The 23,584-nt window shown below is 31.4% G+C and overlaps 2 protein-coding genes and 1 pseudogene across 2 annotated transcripts in view; 1 reads left to right on the top strand and 2 right to left on the bottom strand.

Moving 5' to 3' along the window:
- Positions 1 to 14,123, bottom strand: part of LOC111624618 (zinc finger protein Helios-like) — a 44,790-nt gene extending 30,667 nt beyond the window's left edge. Inside the window, exon 1 of the mRNA XM_023367523.1 lies at positions 13,939 to 14,123. The gene's annotated coding sequence lies outside the window, so the exon portion shown is untranslated. The remainder of the gene's footprint in view (positions 1 to 13,938) is intronic.
- LOC111624620 lies at positions 2,280 to 7,592 on the bottom strand (annotated as a pseudogene).
- Positions 14,124 to 17,176: 3,053 nt separating the features above from the next.
- LOC111624617 (transmembrane protein 41B-like) overlaps positions 17,177 to 23,584 on the top strand; it is a 10,338-nt gene continuing 3,930 nt past the window's right edge. The window contains exons 1-2 of the mRNA XM_023367522.1: positions 17,177 to 17,351; positions 22,480 to 22,594. Coding sequence (XP_023223290.1) covers positions 17,261 to 17,351; positions 22,480 to 22,594 — 206 coding nt within the window. The 5' untranslated portion in view covers positions 17,177 to 17,260. The remainder of the gene's footprint in view (positions 17,352 to 22,479; positions 22,595 to 23,584) is intronic.

Below are 23,584 nucleotides of genomic sequence, written 5' to 3'. Positions count from 1 at the left end.
CGGCAGATCGTCTGGCTTTAAAACTATTTTTGATTGGTCCCACATCTTCCTAATTTTTAAGCACGTAGAAATGACCAAAAAAGTGAGAAAAGTGAGAAAATGACCTGAAAAGTGAGAAAAGTGAGGATACTTCAGAAAAGTGAGTACAAGTGAGAAAAGTGAGCGACTCCGAGGCCTGCCATTGTCAAACTTCTAGGCTTACAAGAAGGCTTTGGTGCTGAATGTCTGATGTACACGTTTTCACATTTAAAACTTCAGCCTTAACCTCGCTATTGTAAGGATGGATGCGGACCAAAATGGTTGTCAGAATCAGAATGGAAACAGACTGTCAGCAAACAACATGTGACACAACTGGCACTGTGTCACCCAAAGTGATCACTATCAGAGTTCTATAAAGCTGAAGGAACAAGGAGATTCAAAAGTGAGTGTCACATGCATCTAGCATCACTTGAAACATGTTGGCATCAAGAAATGGTGGCCTCTCAACGTACCCATATTAACAAACATCTATATATATATAACCCATTCAACGGGTATCCGTCCGTCCTTCCCATAACCGTTTGATAATGGACACTAGAGGCACCCCTATCGTGTGTCATATTTCAAACATTCAAATTAACAATTTTAATTATTATTTAAATTAACAATATAAATTATTATTCATTTGGCAATAAATTATTATTTGGTCAATATAACAATATAAATAATTCAGTATATTTGTAATAGGAATTTATTATTTCAGGGGCTTATATCTCGCAAAGGGTTGCGAATAGGGGTATGATTCCTTTGCCTTTTTGTTCGCACAGGGGGCTACAATTTGGGGGGGACGCCACCTCTTCACCTAATCTTACTATTGAGACTTTAACAGAGCTGTACAGCATATTGATAGGAACAAAAAAGTCAAAGGAACCGTGCTTCATGGAAATTTGTAAACAACGCCCACTAGGGGGTGTCCTGGGCTACTAGTAAACTATAACATATTCTCTAAGCCAGCGGTTCCCAAACTTTTTTCATTAGCATACCCCATGACATGTCATTTCTCTAGATTGTACCCCTCATTTAAGAAATTTAGTGAGTATAACCATATTGTTAATTTTACATATTGTAACTTAAAATTAAAAAAAAAGGCTAATTTATAATGTTGATAAAGAGAATATATTTTCTTTCATACATGTAAAAATAAATACATTTTCAATACAAATATAAAAATTATAATAAAAATGAGGGAACTGGTCTACATTGGCGCTACAAAATGTGCTATTGGTGTCTGGTGGACTGAACACCGATGAGACATCCTCCACAAAAGGGGTTCTACGTCGTTATCCCTGTATGCGTCAGACCCAGAGATTTCGGCAAACTTCGACAACGCCAAACTCCTCATTACTACACCATTTATGGACCACTTCAAGTGGTTGGAACAAATGGAAATTTGCAAAGCATACAACACTTCAGCACCTATTAACTCGAGGGATGAAATTACCCTGTCCCTAGCATGGCAGGCCCTACTCCAGAAGGAGGATTCACATNTTACGGACCACTTCAAGTGGTTGGAACAAATGGAAATTTGCAAAGCATACAACACTTCAGCACCTATTAACTCGAGGGATGAAATTACCCTGTCCCTAGCATGGCAGGCCCTACTCCAGAAGGAGGATACACATTAATAAATATGTATAGTAAATAGGGTATTAAAACATCATACCTGCTGATATGCTCTTTTATTTTTTATTTTTTTATTTATTTTTTCGTTAATGTAAAAATCCATAAAAACCTTTTAAGAAAACCAAACATTATATTATGAATTTGTTTACAGAATACTGGAATGCACGTGATTCACATTGATTTTTGAATTTTGAAATGTGGTTCTGAAGTAGTAGTTTTTCAAATGTTGCAGTTTAGAAGAAGTTCATTGCTTGAGAAAGGACCCAAGGAGGGATCCGAAAATGTTTGCATGTAATATTACTCTTATTTAATACCGGTTAAAGGTTTGATGAGGGTTTATTTTTGTACTTTATATTAATCTGGTATTTGAAGATTCTTTATTTATAATAAAAATACAATTGCACAAAAAACTAACTTGAAAGTATTTAATTTTGTTATTGTGTACAGGCACAATGAAGTGACGTTTTTTTCAACACTGGGCTAGTTGAATCTTTTATTTAGTTAGTTATTCGAAGTGTCTAAGTGTTACACTTAGTAACTTCGAATACACTTAGACACTTCGAATAACTAACTAAATAAAAGATTCAACTAGCCCAGTGTTGAAAAAAACGTCACTTCATTGTGCCTGTACACAATAAGCAAATACAACACGGTTTCGACAACATCAATCAATTTAATTTTGTATTAAAGGAGTTCAGTTGAGCCTTGTACTTGTTTTTTCTCGCATAATTTTTTTATGTCAGGTTCGACTGATGTGATGTATAATCTCAAATCTGGAACTGCCTTCAGCTTATTGCGATACTTATTTTTAATATACAGATAGGAAGAAAAAGCTCTTTCCACAAGCACAGTACTTGTAAATGGCAACAAAAACTGAAGTGCTTTATCAGAAAGTAGCTCAAATTCTTTGTTAATGTCTGCCCAAAAGTTAAAAAGATATTTTGATTTAAATTGGCATTTTAAAATCAAATCGGTTGAAATTTCGATCAAATTCTCTTTTTCCTTACTTGACAATTTAGCTACCTGAAAGTATTCCTCTTTAAATGGATTTAGAATCCAATAGTTTGTGTTATCAGGTTTTGGAAAGTATTTCTGGAAATCCAATTTTAATCCTTGTAAATGTTCAATTATTTGTTGATTTAATTCTGGAGAAAATCGTAATTTGTTTTCAGATAAAAAACTGTGCAATGTTTCAAATACTTCAAGTTGACTATTTTTAATACATGACTTCCAAAAATCAAATTTTTTAATTATAGATTCAATTTTGTCAGACACACTAAATATCATTGTTTTATCTTGTAATGCCAAATTTAATTTATTTATATGCAGAAAAATATCTGATAAATATGCGAGAGCCTGAAGCCATTTATCGTCACGAAATTTGGATGAGAGCTTGAAAGGATTGCTTTCAAAAAAAGCTTGTACTTCACGCCTAAGCTCAAATAGTCTGGTAAGAACTTTACCATAAGATAGCCATCTCACTTCTGTATGAAGGTAGAATGAAGACTCATCATGTCGTCACATAGAGCTTTGAAAATTCTTGAGTTTGTGGGCCTCGATTTTATAAAATTAACCACTTGGGCAGCTTCATCAAGAACAAGTTTCAATTCACAAGGAAGACTTTTAGAAGCTAAATTTTGGCTATGGATGCAGAAATGGCTCCAATTTAGGGCTACTTTCATTAGACGACTGCGAAGGCCAGAGTAAATACCAACATAAACTTGGCACCATCGGTACATAATCCACAGCAGTTAGACCAATCAATTCCGTTTTCTTTGACGTAAGAATCAATAGCATTAAAAATATTCTCATCTCTTGTGTGTTCTGACAAAGGATGACAAAGTAATAGGTTTTCTTCAATTTCGTTATCGACCAAATATCTCGCTATAACAAGCAAAATAACAAAATAGGCAACATCTGTGCTTTCATCAACTTGAATAGCAAAAAATTTACTATTTTTAATTTGGATTATTGTTGTCATTTCAACATCATCAGACATCTCCTGAATTCTTCGAGATATTGTATTGTTCAAAAGAAAAATGTTCATTTTAGGTACTTGGTCTTCTCCGAGCATACAGCGAACAGCATCTTTTATACAGGGAAGAATCAAATTCTCAGCTATGGTATGATTTTTGCCACATTTAGCAATACGGTAACTAGCTTCAATGGCATTTTTGAGATTTTTGTCAGATGGCAGGATGTATGACTTGAAACTCAATTTACTCATATTTTGCTCCAAGCATTTTAAAAAATTACGTTCCTTGTTTTTATAATTGGGATGCTTCATTTGTAAATGTCATAGGAGTAAGGCAGGTTTCATGCAGCCATTAGATAAAACATCTCTACATAGTACACATTGTGGTTTAGGGTAGTTTTCATTTTCTATATAAGTAAATCCATATTTAATATATTCATTTCAGTATTTTCTGTTTTTCTCTGTTTTCTAGACTTTTTCAGTGTTTAGATCCAAAGTGCTGTTGTCTTCAGAGATATTTGCCAAATGAACCCTTTCCACATTATGTGTTAGCTCTTTTTTTTATTCCTTGTTCCAACCACTTATCCATATCTAATGATAAATCAATGATGAAACTAACGTATCCAATCTCGAAATTTCTCTCCATTGCATGTCGCCCTGGGTTGAATTTTTGTCGATGGCTAACGAAAATTTCCCGTTTATGAAAAAAATAATCATGGCTATCGTATTGTCCGAAAATATTTTCTTATTTTGCACAAACTATATATATATATATATTAATAAATGTAAAATGAAAACAAATTATATTTCTGAAGTTAGTTTTAATATAAAATTATAACAACTAGTGCCATCTGCTTTGAAAAACTTTCCAATGCTGAAAGTTTCTCGGGAAAATCCGGAGAAACTAGCTATGTCCTTTTCCTTGCTAACAATAAAAAATATTTTTTATAAACAAAAAAATACTTTTTCGAACAACATGTGGGGATATTGTTGAGAGATAATAATAATAATGGTAACACATCCCATCAAAAGTCCGTAGCATAATCACTAATCACGTATAATGATATCCCCACTACCATTGACCGACAGCACAACATTTGACCGACAGCACAGCATAAGTTTTTATTTCTATTTTTGCATTTTGAAATGTATAATAAAGTTGTGATTGTTGCAAGGAACATTTTTTACCTAATAATTTTTTAATACTATTAGTTTGTGATACATAATATATTATTTTTTCTGCCATAATAACTAACTTTTTTTCTGTACCCCCAGGGGTACGCGTACCACAAGTTGGGAATCACTGCTCTAGGCTAAGGCCGATTTGAATTTGGATTGGAACATAGCAGTGTTCTTATGAGAGTTATTTTGAGCTGTTCTGAAACAAATTAATATCATGAGGATGTACAGTACAATACACAACCACAAAAACAGACACTAGTGCATGGACCTGCTATCATGGTGTGGGGTGGCATTAGTATTTGAGAGACCTTGTCACTCAAAATCACCCAAGGGTCCATCAGCAATGAACAATATCAAAACATCTTGCACAAATGTCTTTTGAAGATGAGTTTGCTCTATCCAAAAGAATAAACTCTTCAGCAAGTCAACATGCACCCACGTTGTGTCATCAATGCAACAGTAGTTAGTAGACCACAACAATGATGTCTTGGACTGGCCTTTTGTATCTGTTTAACAAGATACAAAAGTTTTTTTTTGTTTTCTTTTAATATTTGAAGACAAGTTTGCCCAAATAATGATCACCATTTTTTTTCCTTTTACATTCTAGACAGTACATTTCCAATGACAATCTTCCTTTCAAGGCTACTAGACGCCAAAAAGTTTTATAAAAGTTTTTTTAAAAAACACAAAAAGATTTCCAATTAAAAACACAAAGATTTTCTAAAATCAGAACTGGTGTTATACAAATGTCTTTCTTGTTTGTTACCATCTGTACTTTCTCAAGATACAAAAGGGTAAAAGCTTAAAGGTATAAGAGTTCCAACAACTGACATGAGCCAAACAGTAAGGTAACAACTGACATAAACCAAACAGTAAGCAATACTCAAAATTAAAGGAGAAAATTGAGATTGAAAATTGCAAATCACTTAAAACCTTTAGAATTTCTGTCATTTGTAGTGGCTAGTAGCTTGGTGTGGCACACCAGTTTCATAATTGTGAGGTTCATGTTTTGAATCTTGGTGGTATCAATGTATTTTTTTTAATACAAAATTTTTAATTCTTGATATTTTTAATTTATATCATCAAAAAGAAAAACTTATTTATTTTTAGAAAACTATAAATGCACAATAAACAAAATAATAAAACAATAAAATCCATCTGTTTCAAGTAATAAGTCAATGTCAAAAGCAATTAACAAATGTTTCCTAACATTATTTATTTAAAAAAAAAAACATTTTCTGTATTTTCATGTATAGTATGCACTTTGACAACAAAGTCATTTTTTAACCTAAGTGTGTGTATAATTGCATCTTTGTTCGCTAAAGAACGAGAAAATGGTTTCAATATCTCATGCTAAAATTGATAACATAAAAAAATTTGTTCTGCAGAATAATCACTTCATGACAATATTACAAAATTTACATACTGTGAAAAGTATCCTTCAAAATTAAGACCTAATCATAGACAAGGGTTCTTCAGCAATTTCAAAGTTACAAAAGCAGCATGAAAAAGAATATCAAGTGCTCTGATATTTTTCATATGACCTATATATTCTTAAGTGATGAATCAGATGTTTCTTCATTTGGACAGAGAAACTATAGCACTGCTCAATAATTTGGTCTAACTGTAAAAGTAACTTGCCAATGTATGAAAGTAAACACAGTACAAATGATTCTCTTCAAAATTAGTTGGTGATGGAGAAGTGTTTTTAAACATTAATCAAGTTTGTTTTTCCAGTGACATACATAAATCTTCTTTTGTCAAGTAAAGCATAAAACAAGTACAAAATATTTTGCAATCACTTTTGACATGTATAGAATGTCCTCTTCAGGCAAAACAAAAACAGATGAATATTGATATGAATTTTAACATTAATGTTAATGTTTAATAGGTCATCTCAGATTTTTTTCTTTTTTGGGACTATTAGAAAGAGCATCTTTTTCTCTATCAGAATCTATATTTCTAATCTTTATCTCAATTTCCTAGAAAGAAAAAGGATGGCTTAAAATGAAATAACATCCTATACTGTAAATCACATTTTTCTGAAATTTAACAAATTGATACATTATGGGTATAAAAAAAGTACATTGAGTGTGTCTCTACTATGCATTTTGTCAGTAAAATTTAGTTCCAATGCATTCATGAAGATTCCCTTATGTAGGTTTGTTTGGATTGTCTTGCCTTAATGGCTTGCGTGCATTAATGATTCTGAGAGCTGTACCACAACTAGTTTGACTTGTAAAGGTCTATTAATGATGAGCAGATCTCAGATAAGATTCTGGATTAACACAAACCACAAAAGGCTAGCAACCTTCTTCTGTATCCTTCCTATGACACTAATCAACAATTTGTCATCATCTGTATTTTTTTGAATAAAATATTTCAAGCTGCACTTGCTTTTATTTTTGTTTGTTTTACTTGTGCTATACAAGAAGTAACCACTTTCAACATTCTACAGTGCACTTTCTTTCTTAGGTTCTGTACTAATGGAAAAAAGAGTCATTTATTTATAATTGCAATCAAAAGTAAGTTGGTGTCACTTGCAATCAGTACTCAGGGAATAGTAAATTAAAATTTACTAAGGATTGTTCAAAATAAAAGCAGGCTTTAATAAGTAGGCATTTAGACCTAATTTTCAGAAAGTCAACAAATTGCTCAAGGTGGCATGGCTCCTTGGTGACAAGTCTGCCGATGCAAGGAATATCTTAGTTAAACATTAGCGAGATTGTGGCCGAAGTTTTCAACGCAAACATGTGAACATTGGATGTTCAGAGCTGCCTTGCTGTAAGCCTAGAAGTTTGATGATGGCATTTGGAATGTCAAGCATGATTCCACTGATGTTCCAAATGTCATTGTCAAACTTCTAGGCTTATAGCAAGGCAGTGCTGAACATCCGACATTCACATTTTTGTGTTGAAAATGTCGACTGCAACCTTGCTATTATAAACCAAAGTACCATACTGCTAACCTTAAATGCAATAATTTGCTGTACCAAATATCGCATTTTTTAAATCATCATTCTCCCCTTCAGGAAACTGAGACAAAGATTAGAAATATGGATTCTGACAAAGAAAAACATGCCCTTTCTAATGGTAAAAAAACATCTGAGATGATCATCCATTTGGAGATATTTGTCATTAGTATAAAATTCATGCTTAAGTAAAAATGCACATTAGCCACAGGGCATTTTTAAAAAGTATCTCTGCAAGTTGGTTAGATCAAGACTTCTTACTTTAAATGAGTGATGACAGCCACATAAATAATTAACAGACAAACCAATACAGGATAAGTATGTTTGTTGTAAGAGTTATTTGCAGTTAAAGCACAATCCCACTTATATGAAATAAATTTTTAACCACAATTTATGGAAAAGTTATGCTAGGCTGATAAATATGACTAAAATAGCTGAATTTATAGCAAAAAGTTAAAAGTCACTGAATTTGAAAATATACATTTGCTTTAATGAGGCACAATATGGAGATAAAGTTGACTATTTGTGCACTGTATATGGAGATAAAGTGAAGTGACATCAATATCTTAGAAACTATATAACATTCAGGTCTAATATCTTAAAGATCTTACTGTTAGTTCAAAACTATAAACTATCTTATTGTGTAGTTTTAACAAAATTGGAAAGGATTGACTGTAGAAACTTGTACCACTGGCATACAATGATTCTATATTTATTTATTTACAATAATGTTGTTAAGACAATGATTGCCAACCCCATACAACAAAGAAACAACAGACCACTAAAATGAATTTAAAAAAAAGGGGGGGAAACCAGAAATGAAAAGAACAAATCATAAAAATAAATAAAACAATTAAATAAAATATAGCAATTTTTGCAAACACCCTTAAATTCAGTGAATTCAATATAAAGTTTATGGCAGCTTTTTGGTAGCAGTGAAAAAATTTAATGATAATATTAAGACGACAATATGGCAAGTACAAACACAATATTTCTAGTATTAACAAAAGGGGTGTGAAGGTATATATATTGGGATGGGAGTAGACCATTAAAATATTTATAAATATATATCAAATTGAAATATTCAATGTGTTTATAGAAATTGGGTAAACCTAGGCATACAGGTAAACCCAGTTCTATAAATGGAAGGTTAGAAAGTTTATTAAAGAAAATGTAAATTTTAGCCAATTCTGAATAAAGTTTACAAAAGTGATGAAAGCAGTGACCATAGTAGAGATAAACAACCATAATGATTTGGACAAAGATTATCAAACCTTAGAAATCTCAGAGGAAAGTCCTGATACTAGTGCCAAAAATAATTCAAATGGAGAAGTAAGATGAACATTTAAGAAGTTTTGAATTTTTTTTCTAGATATACAGTAGAATAATAAATATACATAATATTAAAAGAATTTTGTCATTATTTCTTATTGCATTCTGCACTCCTTATTCAGTTTTCCCAATTTTCTTGCTACTCTCCTAGCAAGAAAATTGGGAAAACTGAATAAGGAGTGCAGAATGAAATGTTTAGAATACCAATTCGTAATTGTTTAGATTTTAGAATGTATACCTACCCAATAATATTAAACAGAAAAAATAAATATATTCAATAAAAATTTTTCTTTTAACGAATGTACAATGTCGTAGCTCAGTAAATACGTCAACACTGAAATGAAAATCAGTCTAGCATAGGGAAAATTGAGGAATTACACCGCAAAATGGTGAATTGCACAGCGGCATTATTGTGAATTAGCCTCGACTTGTTTATGTTATCAACTCAACTTCATATTTATTTTCACATTTTCACTTCGCAGTTCTTCTCTCTTCTTTTTCCATTATTTACACATGTAGGTCATTTCATTGTTATCCACATTTGATATCATCATCTATCACATACTGCCATGATGCTCTTGTCTGTCTGCTACAACTGTCAAGAATTAATGCGATTGGTGAAGTGTAGTGACAGCAGGCCAATAGAGAGAAGGGTCCTTGCCATAATGCGGTTTGTGTGCCAATTTTCGTACGTGCGTTAATCAAGCCTAATAGTTTGGCCAAATATTCGGCTCGTCGGCCACGCTCCTGGTCGAATATACTATTTGTTGTAACACTAATAGAAATCATAAAAATAATTTATGGAAAATGCTCAAAGGGAAGAAGAAAATTATATAATAGAGGTACCTCATACTTTTAATGCTAAATTTGACAAAAATTTGCTTGGAGAGTTTGAATGATGCTTCAAAGTTTGAACTGCACATACAGTGAAAAAAAATGTGCTAAAAGCATAAATGCAATCTGTTGTACACCCAAGTCTCTTGCTCTCGCATTATATTGTCTTCAGTACTATTTCTGACTTTACTGATTTATTTTTGTGTTGGTGTGTTTGGATATATAGCTCACATGAGCAATAATGTGGTAAGTTTCACAACTATTATAATTAAATTATACATCTATGTTAAGTAACAACAGCTGTTAAAAAATATGCAAAAACTTTCTGTTCAACCAAAGCTTTATTTATGTTAGTCTAAGAGGAAGGTTGTAATATCAATGATTGAGATAAAAAAGGAACTTGTCCTATTGTAAAGCATGAAAGTGGTACATGTGTGGCAGATCCAGCAGCCATGTTTAAGATGACCAAGTTGACAGTGTGCAACCAGTAAATGCAATTTTCATTTTTATATACTATATTTTACATAAGTAAAGTTGAGAAAATTATCATCTAGGCGTTAACAACCTATAGCTATCGCTACAAACAACTACAAAATAATTACTTTCTGTTCAATGGGAAAATTTATTTACAGAAACAAGGGGTACCTATGGGCTCTCTGCTATATTAGCGGAATTACTTATGAGGCGTGTGGAACAAATAGTGTTTACCTTCCCTCTCACCATAGCATACCTACTATTATATCTTAGTAGCCTGGCAACACATGGAAGAGGATTTCCATATTCTCAAAAGTTATCTTATGGAGGTTTATTCTACCATCAAGTTTACCTGGGAAAAGGAAAAGGGAGGTGAAATTGCATTTTTAGATCTAAACATCACCAAAGCCCAGGGTGCGATAGTGTTCTCCGTATTCCATAAGTTCAACAGCATACCTCCTTTAATCCCTGCCACTGCGTACCAACCGCAGTGCGAGCAACACCCCACGCTGGATGTACCTTCACTATGGGTCAACTTATAAAACAGATTAAAACAACATCGCTAGCTCTGCATTCTTGCAAAATATTCTATTGCTCATGTGCGTCGGAATCAAGCGCGCGTCTTTCAAATTCTCTGTTTTTTTTCTATTTTGATTTTATTCCAATGCTGGTTTGCCGTTGCTGCAATTTGAATTTGAAGGTTATTAACTGTTCTTTCAACCTGAAGAAGACAAAAATAGTTTTGTTGAAAGCACTAGTCATTTGTAGTGATAGCTGTAGGTTGTTAATGCCTAGATGATAATTTTCTCAACTTTACTTATCCAATATTCGGCATGAAGTCCAATATTCTTTTTCACTTTTATATTTTACATATTTCATTTATTTTTTCATGTTTTAATTTATTATTAGTGTATTTAATTATGTTATTTTTCCCTTAAAATATGTGTATTTATTGTTTTAAGTTTATCAAAATGGACATTGTCTTGGGCAGGGTGACGAACCTCTGGCACATATGCCCAAAGTGGCACATAAGGTGAAATCATCTGGCACATAATGTATCATATGATTTTGATTTATCATCTGTCTTTTTCAATCATCCTTTTGAATTATCACCTTTTGGTTTATCACCTGATCACCCTTTATCCAATCAGTATTTTTACATTTATTCTAATTAAAGCATATTAGTTTAATTTATTTAAATATCATCTAGGACAATCCAATATAATATTATATCTAATTTGGCACAAACTTTAAAATGCTATCTGTCTACTGTTTAAAAATTTTAAAATAAGTGACTTTTAGTGACTATCTTAAGTGTCTAATTATGTTACTTTATATTGTAAACTTTAAACTAATAGAATTAATTTGAAGTTTATTTACACATTAACAAAATTGATAGGCTTTTTAGCCAAAGCCATCAGACAAAAGGCAAGAAAGTTTGCAATTATTTACTCACAATAGCAACAATTTTCTTGGTGTATGTTGAATTATTTATAGTAGTACAGTTTTTTGCAGCAATTAGTTTCTTGGTGCTTTTGTCAAAAACAAGAGGCTAACTATTAAAAACATTAACATTAAAAATTAAAATTATAAACTAATTCTGTATGCACAAAATGATGACACCGGGGTCACTAAAACTAATTTACAATATTTTAAGGAAAGAGAAACAAAGTAAATTCTTTGTTTATTTATGCACATAGCATATACCTAATGTCAAGAAAGAATCCTAAAAAAGTTTAAAATAACAAACCCAACATACTAAACAAATTCAGTCAAAATTTTTAAATAAAATATCACTATCCAAATGCAGAAACAAATTCTGTTTTAAATAAGACTTTGTCATACTCTTTGAAATTTATATAAATTTAAATATACATTTTATTAGGTTTAGTATATTTGAACTAACTAGTTTAATAATCCAAATTATATTTTTTGGACTATTATAAATTTTATATAATAAATATACAAATTTTCTATTACAATAAAATAAACATTTGTAATAAGAAAACATATTTTTATCATCAAGTTACTTTTTAATGTTATAATTTTAATTTAATTATACATTATAATTAAATATACCAAAATATCAAAATAATAAACGAGACATTAATAAAAACTATGAAATAAATAGAAAAATCAAAGAACAGCAGCAATGTAACGATCCATCTAATATTTATATTTTTATTAAAACTTCATTAAATATAAATGTAAGAAATCTAAAATTACTTACAACATTCTTTAAAATCAGAAAAAAAGTTTTATTGTTTATTTATGCACAATGGCAGATTACCCAATAAATGCACTAGGCATGTGCCTTGGGCTTTGTCATCACAAGAAGCCTCAAAAATTACATAGCTGAGGTGACCAACTTTTTTATAAAGAAAAGGAGAACACAAATAAATTGAAGGAATAAATATTGTAAATAAAAGAAACATTTTATTCATTGCAACAATAATACATTATATTCTCTACTGCATGCATATGTGCTGTGTTGTGTTTCAGTGAGGAGGAAACAAAGCCACTTGCGTGCAGTGCCCCTCTCAAGGTCTCCTGTGTGAAACGCATATGTCTCATAATTACATCTCGCTGCATTGTACCAGCCCTCAATGAATCATCACGTCAAATACAAACACATCACATGCAACTGATCGAGCTCAGCATCAATCAAATATAGAGATTTAGAGATTAGTCTTCAAATATCGAAAAGGTGGACACCTTTTCGATATTTGAAGACTAATCTAATAAGACATGTAAGAGGACACTTTACAAGGGAAAGCAGAACTTACAAAAGGAGGACGATCGGTCACCTTAACATAGCAAAAAGATAATATGCCTCTAAAACTTTAGTAAACATTTAAAATGTATACTATAAAGAAAAACTTGTTATTATTTAATGATTTTATTTGTTAACAAAATTGCATCTAAGGCCTTAAAGGAACATAATCCACTACTGCCTACCAGAGTAAAAAATGTGCACATAGAATGCAGGGTGCAGGGTGCAGTGAAAATATTTAGAGGGGGCCTCAAAATTAAATTGCACCAAGGGCCTCTCAAGTATTGAATCTCCCACTGTTTATGCACATAACATATACCTAATGCCACACACACACAATTATATATATACACACACAACATATTAGTAAACTTAATTAGTTTCTAGTTATAATTAAAAAACATAAAAGAGAAAGATAAAAACTAATATATTTTGTATTAATGTTACACAAACTGAAATATTATAAAAATGTAATATTAAATAGCATTAATAAATAAAGAAGAAATGAAAATTGCAAAATTTTAAGTTGAAGGAAATTGAAACTTTTTTTTGAAATTTCACGTAGCAGAAAGAGCAGAAATGTCTTATCCAACTATAAATATTTTGTAAACAATAATAAATCAATGCTGGGAAGTGCAAAAATGACTGGGTTAATCTTCAACTGTAATAAATTTAAATTTATACAACTGGAGAGTTTTAATAACGAAGAAACCTTAGATAAAAATATTGTCTTACCAAATAATTTATAAGTTATTGTCCTTAATAATTTGGTAAAAATGAATGTTTAAAAAAATCGTAAGTATTATCCAAATAATAGAGAATAATTCATAGTTATTTATATTTAAAACAATTTATAGAAATCAAGAAATATTCTAAATTCCTCCATATTTTCTCTTTGGTAAGTTGGATTAATTAGTCTAAGATGCCAATTTTAATTTCGCATTTAATATTATTATAAACATATACGTTATATATTTCTATTTCAATTATTTTATTGTTAAAAATATAAAAGTATATATTTATTTTAATGTTTTAATCTTGATTAATATTTAAGAGTATTTACGAAATTAATGTTACTGAGATACATATTATATAATAAATTTCCTAAATGAATTTTTATGACGTGTGATTTATTATTTTATTCAAATTTATAAATATCTAACAGATAAATGAAAGTTATTTTTTATTATTTTTTTTATAATTTTTTTATAATTTTTATATATTATAACAGATAAATGAAAATTATATAAATGAAAATTTATATGTAATTTTTATATAATAATTTTATTATAAAGAATGTATAAAAATTACCAGCGATATAACGAAGGTCAAGGAAAATTTATAGAAATAAAATAAACGAAATATTATTTTTTCTTTCTCATATATGAACATTTTCCAATCTACAGGAAATTGATGCCGTTTTTTTTTTTTTTTTTTAAACTATATGTGGTCCAGTGCTTAGGATATCTGGCTTTCATTCAGATTTCTGTCACGGATTCGTTCCCGGCATGGGAACATTTAAAATGGCCGGATGGCCGAGCGTCAAGGTGGCAGCCTACCGCTTTGGGGCACCCGGGTTCTAATCNCAGTGGCGGCCTTAGGGGGTGGCGAGCAGGGCAATCGCCCGGGGCCTCGCTCTTGGAGGGGCCTCGCGCAACAACCAAGTAGAAAAAAGTTGATATTTAAAACTTTTTATTTTATCCTTGGCTATTAGTTATAACAATAAAATAAATTTAATTTATAGTACAGTATATATTAATATTAATAAGTGCCTACTATTTCAATTCACATACTTTGCACAAAGGACAAGGGCCTGCGCCCAGGGCCTCGCAAAGATCTGCCGCCCAGAGCCTCGCAATGGATAAGGCCGCCGCTGTTTATAACTTAACCCAACCGATAAGAATTTACTGGTATGTTTTTACGATAGTTCTGTATAGTTGACAGGAGTTTACAAAAATCCATTAAAATATTTGATCCAAGGAATTATATTTATTTAAGGAAATTCTGCAAAACCTGTTGACCTTTTTTTTTACTTGTACGATTCATTCGCGTTCATATACACCACTAATATCCAATAGAACTATTTTAAACAGGTCGCTGCACTACCACCGAATTTTTCATTGCTTGTTCTGTGACAAAACTGAATTTTAGTCTTTTAAATTGAAATACCTAAATAAGGGGGGAGCAAAATTTTTCTCCGCCCGGACGGCTGACACCCGCGGTACGCCACTGGGAATTTACTCTCCGTCGATTAAACTTATGAATTTCATTAACATTAAAAGTGCTCAGCAAATAAACACATAAAAATAAAACACCTTAATTTGTTGCTGAGAGATATATATAATTGAAAAACAAACGTTTTCAGCCCGATTAACAGACCATCGTCAGGTCAAAAACGAAAATGGAACAGATACGTTCCATGTATAGAATACAAATATTTAAATCAAAATTTAGAACAAAAAATTTTTAAAACTATACAAGAGAAACGGAAGAACATATAAAATTAAGACAAAATAAAAATAAAAATATCATAAATCTTCCAATAAACTAATTCTAGTCTGTGTTTTTAGTGAACTTTTTAACCATGTACTGTACTTCCATGCTGACGGCAGGCTAGTGTTACCACCTTTTCAAAATATCTGACCCGGATGACATATCAGGCTTGTTCGAACAGAAGTTCCTGATGCATGCGCAATGCCATTTTACAATGCGAAAAATAACGTGCTAGATAACTTAGCCCGTAGACGTGTACGATCGTGCGTGCAAAAGAAAAAATAAAAAATAAATAAATAAAAGATCGACAGGTTGCGCGCCACACGTAAACGGACGAACATGGCAGAATTGCAGACGAGTTTCAGTGAGTGTGAGTTATTTTGCTGTTAAAAATAGTGTAAATTTGTAAAAATATTTGCAAGAACTTTGTTTCATCGTAATTTCACAATTTCTACGAAATTCCCGGACAAAATTAACAGTTCACCCGTTCAGTATGTCAATTCCCGGATTGTCCGGGTGAAAACCGGACGGGTGGTAACACTACGGCAGGCTCTCAGCATCTCTCGCATTTAAACACCGTTCACGTAGCCCATTTCTATACATTTCAATCTTCTCCGCGCCATTGATAAAGTTGGGGAAGATACAGGTTTTATAATTGTTGCCTCGTCCCATTTCACCACCGAACTCTGGACTTGCGACATTTGAGACAAAATTGTAGCATTGGATCCTTTTTTTACGTTATATCTATGCTCTTTTAGTCTTACTTCCAAGCTACTGTTGGTGACGCCGATATAGTCTTTCTTAAATTAACATCTAGTTGGATGTTCTCTTAATCTCATAAGGAACTTATGAGTTTCTCCGAATTCTGATTTCCGAGTAATCATCTGTTTTCACGTGGGAATGAATTAAAACTTATATCGGGCTCCCGTGTGATTTTGGAATTTCAATGTGGAATTCAATTCAAAAGCGTTGCTTTTTGCCTATTGCTATTCATCTTTACTCTTGATAATATACAAAAACGATTGAAATGACCCAGATAAAATACTTTTGTTTTTAAACACCAGAGGATAAGCATCCCGTAAAAAATGAGAATACACGGTTCAGAAAAATTATTGCAAAAACTCAAAAAAAAAAAAAAAAATCCTTCGCTCGCGCGTATAGGACGACTTATGCTTATGAAGCCGTGAAAAATGAATAAAAACCTCGTCTTATATGCGAGTAAATATGGTAAATATAAATTATATTTTTGTTAATGAAATCTTATTATTTTGAGAGAAGGTTATATTTAAAACATTACACTCGAATGAATCGAATTTATTAACGCTTCTGAAGAAAGCGAACTTTAGAAAATTCTCATAAGAGAATTTTTCGGATACTTCAACCTAATTCGGGTATTTCCAAACAATTATAAAATAAATTATAAATTTATATTATTATTAATCGAAACACAATTCTTATTAAATCGAGTAGGCAGTGTTTATTGGAGCGCGGTCTAAGACGTGAAGCCGCGATTTCATATTACTGATATGGCAACACTGTAGAGTGGTTACAGATCAAAACTAAGATGGACGTCATCAGGGAAAGAAAAATGAATGATTTTGAAATTAATTCGGTGAATGAAAAATGGAAAAAAGAAGACCAAAAAATAGAAAATGGTAACTTTAACCGGTTGACTATACATTTAGAGAAATTTATTTAAATTTTAAATATATTTTATTACATATATTTTAATATATTTTGTATTAGCGTGTCCAGATGTTTACACATAAATAAAGAGCAATAATTTTAATTCGCAGTTAGATTTGAGACGTTAGACTGGCTTTCTAAAAGCATTATAGGGTCAAGTGATGGCATTTCCGAATTATTCTCTGTTACGAGATTGATAGCCGTAGTAGTCGATACGTTAACTTTTATTCTAGTATTTCTGAAGTGCTAATCTGCTGAGTTTTTTTAAATAATCTCTTGGTTTGTATTCCTGGATAAAACGATGACGTAAGTTGTGTTTACAGATTTTTGAAAAGTTTTTCGGTACATCGAGTTCTAATTGTGGGTACTTTTATCCCCTTGAAACAAATGTGTTCGATGGTGCACTGTTGCATGTCGTAGAATAAAAAGGAATGCCACAATATATCGTACAGACAAGGAAGTTTAGGTAAAACTATGAGCGTATTCAAAATCTCAGATTGCTTCCAGTTGTTGCTGGTGTGCCCTCAGCAAACTGTAAGCGTCTTTCACGGTACTGGATGAGCTAGCAAACAAGATGGCAGCCACTATAAGGCTCTTAAGAACTCTATTTTGCATTGACAATTTTCAATTTAATTTTGGTTAAATTCCAGATATGTATACCATCATGGCGGCTCATCTCTGATTCCAGCAAACAAAAGGAAACAGTGGGGACGCACATTCTAACCTCACCTAATCTAACCTATTCTAATAATTTGGTTGGTAATAATTATGGTAATTTATTAGAATAGATTAGGTTAGGTTAGAACGTGCGTCCCCACTGTTTGCTGTCCTTTCTTTTGTTTGCTGGAATTAGAGATTGAGCCGCCATGACGGTATACATATCTGGAATTTAACCTTAATTTCTTTGTCGATGAATAAACCCCAAATAAATTAATATTCGGTTAGTACGTTAATAGAATATTTTAATATACTAGTATATTTATCTAAGACATCACGTAATTTTTTTTTTAGTTGTTAAAGTGTAATCTTAGGATTGATTTAATTATTTAATTAGGAAATTTAAAATATCTTTATCTCTATTTCTCTTTTTGAAATTTTTATTTTTTATTAATCTGTTCTAATTAAAGAAGTTCAAAAATCATTTAACGTAACATGGAAGTCCACGTCATTTGCCATTTTTATTATTTTTCTCTCCCGAAATTCCCAGCAGTCAGTGTTTGTGTTCTCTAGAAAACACCAGCAGTTGCGTCACTTCTGGCAGCATCTCGCTGGATTGATGCTGAGATTTTGAATACACTCTATAGAAGCAGTCCATTATGTACGTACTTTCTTTTAACTTTTTAACAGAGATGTATTTGATAGATAATTCTGAAGCACACAGAAGTTTTTGGAGGTGACCCATTTAAAAAGTGCTGTAAACAAAAAATTGCAGACTATTTGCCGAGCATGCGCTTTTGGAGACGCCCATTTTTCTCGTGGAGCAATGCGTTAGATGGCGGATGAGTACGAAAGTGTTCCCTGACCTTGCTTCAATGTTGTTTGGTTGCATGACTACCTTTGGACATTGTTTGTCTTGGCCACATCACATCTCCGATGTATTTTCTCTTAACTTTCTTCTTGTTGAAAACTGAACTTTTCAGGTACTGCACAATAGAGCAGTGATGATGTATTTCCTAACATGCAATTTGCCTCCCTTTGAACTCTGAAGAGTCTGTAGATCGTGGTTTGATAAACATTGCATTTAATAAATACCCACGTACTGTCTTCTGGCATTAATGTACCTTAATTCTAATGTATGCAAAACAGTAAGTATATATTTATTAATTTGGCATTGTATTGAATTTGGCAATTTTATTAACATGACATCAAGTTTCTGGTAATACTGTAACATTCTATGACAAAATTTGCCAAGTTAAGATTTGACGACAATGATTTGTTTTTCGTGCTTAACTTTTCAAAAAATGGAACAAATAAATTAAACAAGCACTGGACCTACTGAAAAACATTTATTATTTAACAGCCATAAAAATTATATTTATATTAATGATGTCTCCAAAGTTCAACAAATTTTTTGCAGAAAAATAATTTATCAGGAAACACTGTACGATGCATCGCTCCATGACGAAAACGAGCTTAAGCAATGGTGTCGTCAAACGGTGCACACTCGATAAGTAATGCTACACCTTTTTTGTTTATAGCATAGTTTATATGGATTATTCCCAAAAAATTATGTGTTTTGGAAATGTAGAGTCAAATTAGTATAGAATCGATTAATTTTATGGAAGAAAACCATTCAAACAGCCGTAGTCCATAAATGGCATATGTGCCGGGCTGTGATTGGCTCATGTATTTAAGGATTCCTACAATGTGAAATTCTTATAAAGTGGAACATATCTACCGAGTTATAGGGGGTCGACTGTATTTTTTTAATTTTCTGTTTTGTTTTCATTTTTTATAAGGTGAACTGCATTATACCAAGCGGTGCGGTGGTGACACAATAAATTTACTCAGAACGATTTGAGCTATATACTGAAACATCCCATCAACTACATACATATTATGTATTTTAATAAAAAAAGCAATTTATTTATTAAGTGTTTTATTAAAATTCACATAACATAGTTATACATCTTAATAAGTATATACTGTATATGTACAGTTTTATTTTATTTACGTACATAAAGTTTGCTTTAAAATACAGTACTGTATGTAAAAACAAACACTATCTATAACTTGACTAAAATCTATGTATTTGACATTTCAATTACAAAATATCCCTTAAAAAAGTGAGTAATTTTTGTTTGTTTGGTTTTTGATAACTTCTGTATCATTTCCCTTTTGAAAGATGCTAATTGCAACAATCTGACACTGTTAATATTTTCTTGTGATTCAGCCTGTTTTATAACGGTTTCCATGGCTGTTATATGGTTGTTGGTGGTATATCAGCTATCCCACTGGCACTTTCTTCATCATCTTCTGTTTCTTCTTGACAATCTTCGTCACTGCAAATGGATTTGATAATCATTTTATCAGTCATATTCTGACAAATATCTTCTCTAGCATCCACATCTAACCAGTCAGTCAAAAAATCATTAGTTATTTCTGGATCATTTAATATTTCCCGGATATGAGAAATTTCAGCCTCAGTGAAGATATTATCTGAAGCTGAATCTGAATGTGTTGTGGTTTGGTTGAGATCAACTTGATTGTTAGATTCATTTAATTTTTTCCAACAGTTTCTAATTGTCTCTGATGTGATTGCCTGCCAGGCAAGTCCAATACTGTAGGACACATCTTTGAGATCCATTTTTTTTAAAAATATGTTGACATCAATGTCTGATGCTAATAATGATTTCATCATTTCTCTTTGGTAATTTATTTTGAAAGCACTAATAATGCCTTGATCTAAGGGTTGTGTAAGAGCAGTAGTATTTTTTGGAAGGTACATTACTTTTATTTTACCATTGTCAGACACGAGGTTATCAGCTGGTGTCTGACAATGGTGCATTATCTATGAGAAGCAAAGCTTTTGGATCTAGACTCAATCCTCTCAGAAATTTTTGCACAGAGGGAACAAAGGAATTGTGAAACCAATCATGAAATATGTTAGAAGTCATCCAAGCGTTTATGCTGTTTTTATAAACAACTGGCAGAGATTTTATATTGATTGACTTGAAACATTGTGGGTTTTGATTTTTACCTATAATGAGTGGCATCAACTTGTGATTACCAGCTTTATTTACACAAAATAAAGCTGTTATCCTTTCCTTGCTTAGTTTTAATCTCCCTTTTGTAGGTTACTTTTTAGATCTAAGGTTTTACTTGGCAACATTCTGTAATATAATGCAGTCTTATCACAGTTATAAACTTGTGCATCAGTATACCCTTCTTTCTTAATGGAAATTGTGAACTTTTTTGGAAAATTCTGCAGCATTTTTAATATCACTATAGACTTTGCTTCACCAGAAATGGAAATTTGGAAAATGCCATGTCGTTTTTGCCAACACCACAACCAACCATCAGAAGCCTTAAAATTCCTTCTGCTTTTAAGCTTACATTAAATTTTTCAGCCTGCAACTTTAAAGCAGTTCCAGATACGGGAATTCCTTCACTTCTTTTTTCCACAAACCATGCATAGAGGCAATTATCAACATTTTGATTTTTTCCAAGTTTTGTCTTTTTTTGAGAAAGCCCAGCATCTTGGTCAAGCTTATCAACGAATGATTTCAGTTTTGTCTCCTCTGTCATCCAACCCTTACAGTTCCTTCAGATATGCCATATTCTCTTCTTATGTTTGCTTTCAAAACTCCACTCTTTACTTTAGCAATAATGTCAAGCTTTTCTTTCACACTGTAAGCTTTTCTTTTAGTCATCATGCATACAATAATTAAACACTATTCAAAATATGTGCAGGAACTCAATACATACACAATTACTCAATATGCAGTAACAATAAAATGTGCAACTCACTAATGCTGCACAGACCTGTATAAATGTGTTTGAGCTTATTGTGTCGCGAATATCGTTCGTGCTATAACCAAGTGTATGGTATAGCAAGCAGCACTATAACAAAGGTCCACTGTATTTTGTAATTAATCAAACTTGGATATTTTGATTTTCATAAAATTTCTAGAGATTTTTTAAATTATAGATGTAATAATTTATTATTATTATTTTTATGGTTTAGATATTGATTCAGCAAAGAATTGCAAATTTTATGCTATCATAGTTAAATTTTTATTCTAAATTCTTTAAAATTATTTTTAAAGCAATTTTCTTATTATTAATCATTATTGGTAGCTAATATAATTTTAATGTAAAACAACATAACTTATTTATTTTTTTAATGATAAAATGGTTAAATTTGAGGACAAGCTTTTTTAAAGTTTCATACGGAATGTTTGATTATATCATAAAAATGCTACCAGGCAGTGTTACCATAAGGAGGTGGCATTTATACTCTTTGTGACTTATTAATATTAGAATAAGTAAATACAAATCTACATTAATTTTGAACTAGCTAATACTTTTTTTTATTTACAAATACTTAATTGGAATAATTTGATTCAGTTAATGTTTTTATTTTTGTTTTTCCAGATAAAAAAGAAAATGTTCAAAGTACAAGTCAAGCATTTTTAGTTCTTATATTTGTTTTTATTACTTCAGTTTTTAGTCTTTTAATGGTGTATTACAGATTTCCAGAATTGGAAAGGTTTGTTACAAATGAATTTATTTCAAATATTCTAATTTAAGTTTTTACATTATATCATTTAACTTAATTTATTTAAATATCAAATATTAAAAAAAAAAATGTAATATTTTTATTATAATACTGAATATATAGTTGATTCTCTATAATCTGTTCATCTTTGTTCACTCAGAATTTTCGACAGATACAAAGGAGGCAGATTAGAGATATCAGCAAAAAGATTTTTATTTTGTAACTAATTTGTATTACAGTAAGTCTTATTAACCTGTATACTTGTTATTGTATCATCATCAAAATCATCTTGGATATCATTTTAATTATCATAGCTATATTTAGCAGCTAGACGGCTTTATATGAAGACTTATTAACTGTCTTGATTAAAAAAAATCCTTAATTTTTGTTTGCGTTTGCCTTTTTTTTTTTTTTTTTTGTTCAAGAGGTCTCAAAATGTGGAGATTTGCTTAAAACTGAGGGTCAAATTTCAATTATTCCAATTTATTAAAGTAGAAATTACATTACAGATACTAAATATATCTTCACTGCTCGTCATGTCCAACCACTAGGAACAACTATTCTTCACTGCAGAGATGACCTTTCTTTGTAGGCTACTACTCTGCACAAATATGTAAAACAGTCTAAAATGTCCACAGGTGATAATCCCAACACAATTAAAAATATAACATTTCTTTGTAAAACAGGGCTGGCAGAAAACAAAGAAAGAAATGTCATATTTTTAATTGTGTTGGGATTATCACTTGTGGACATCTTAGACTGTTTTACATATTTGTGCAGAGTAGTAGCCTACAAAGAAAGGTCATCTCTGCAGTGAAGAATAGTTGTTCCTAGTGGTTGGACATGACGAGCAGTGAAGATATATTTAGTATCTGTAATGTAATTTCTACTTTAATAAATTGGAATAATTGAAATTTGACCCTCAGTTTTAAGCAAATCTCCACATTTTGAGACCTCTTGAACAAAAAAAAAAAAAAAAAA

This window comes from Centruroides sculpturatus, unplaced genomic scaffold (genome assembly GCF_000671375.1).
Source record: "Centruroides sculpturatus isolate CEXI.00-Female unplaced genomic scaffold, Cexi_2.0 scaffold56, whole genome shotgun sequence".
Classification (NCBI taxonomy): Eukaryota; Metazoa; Arthropoda; class Arachnida; order Scorpiones; family Buthidae; genus Centruroides; species Centruroides sculpturatus.
This window is presented reverse-complemented; position numbering and strand designations above follow the sequence as displayed.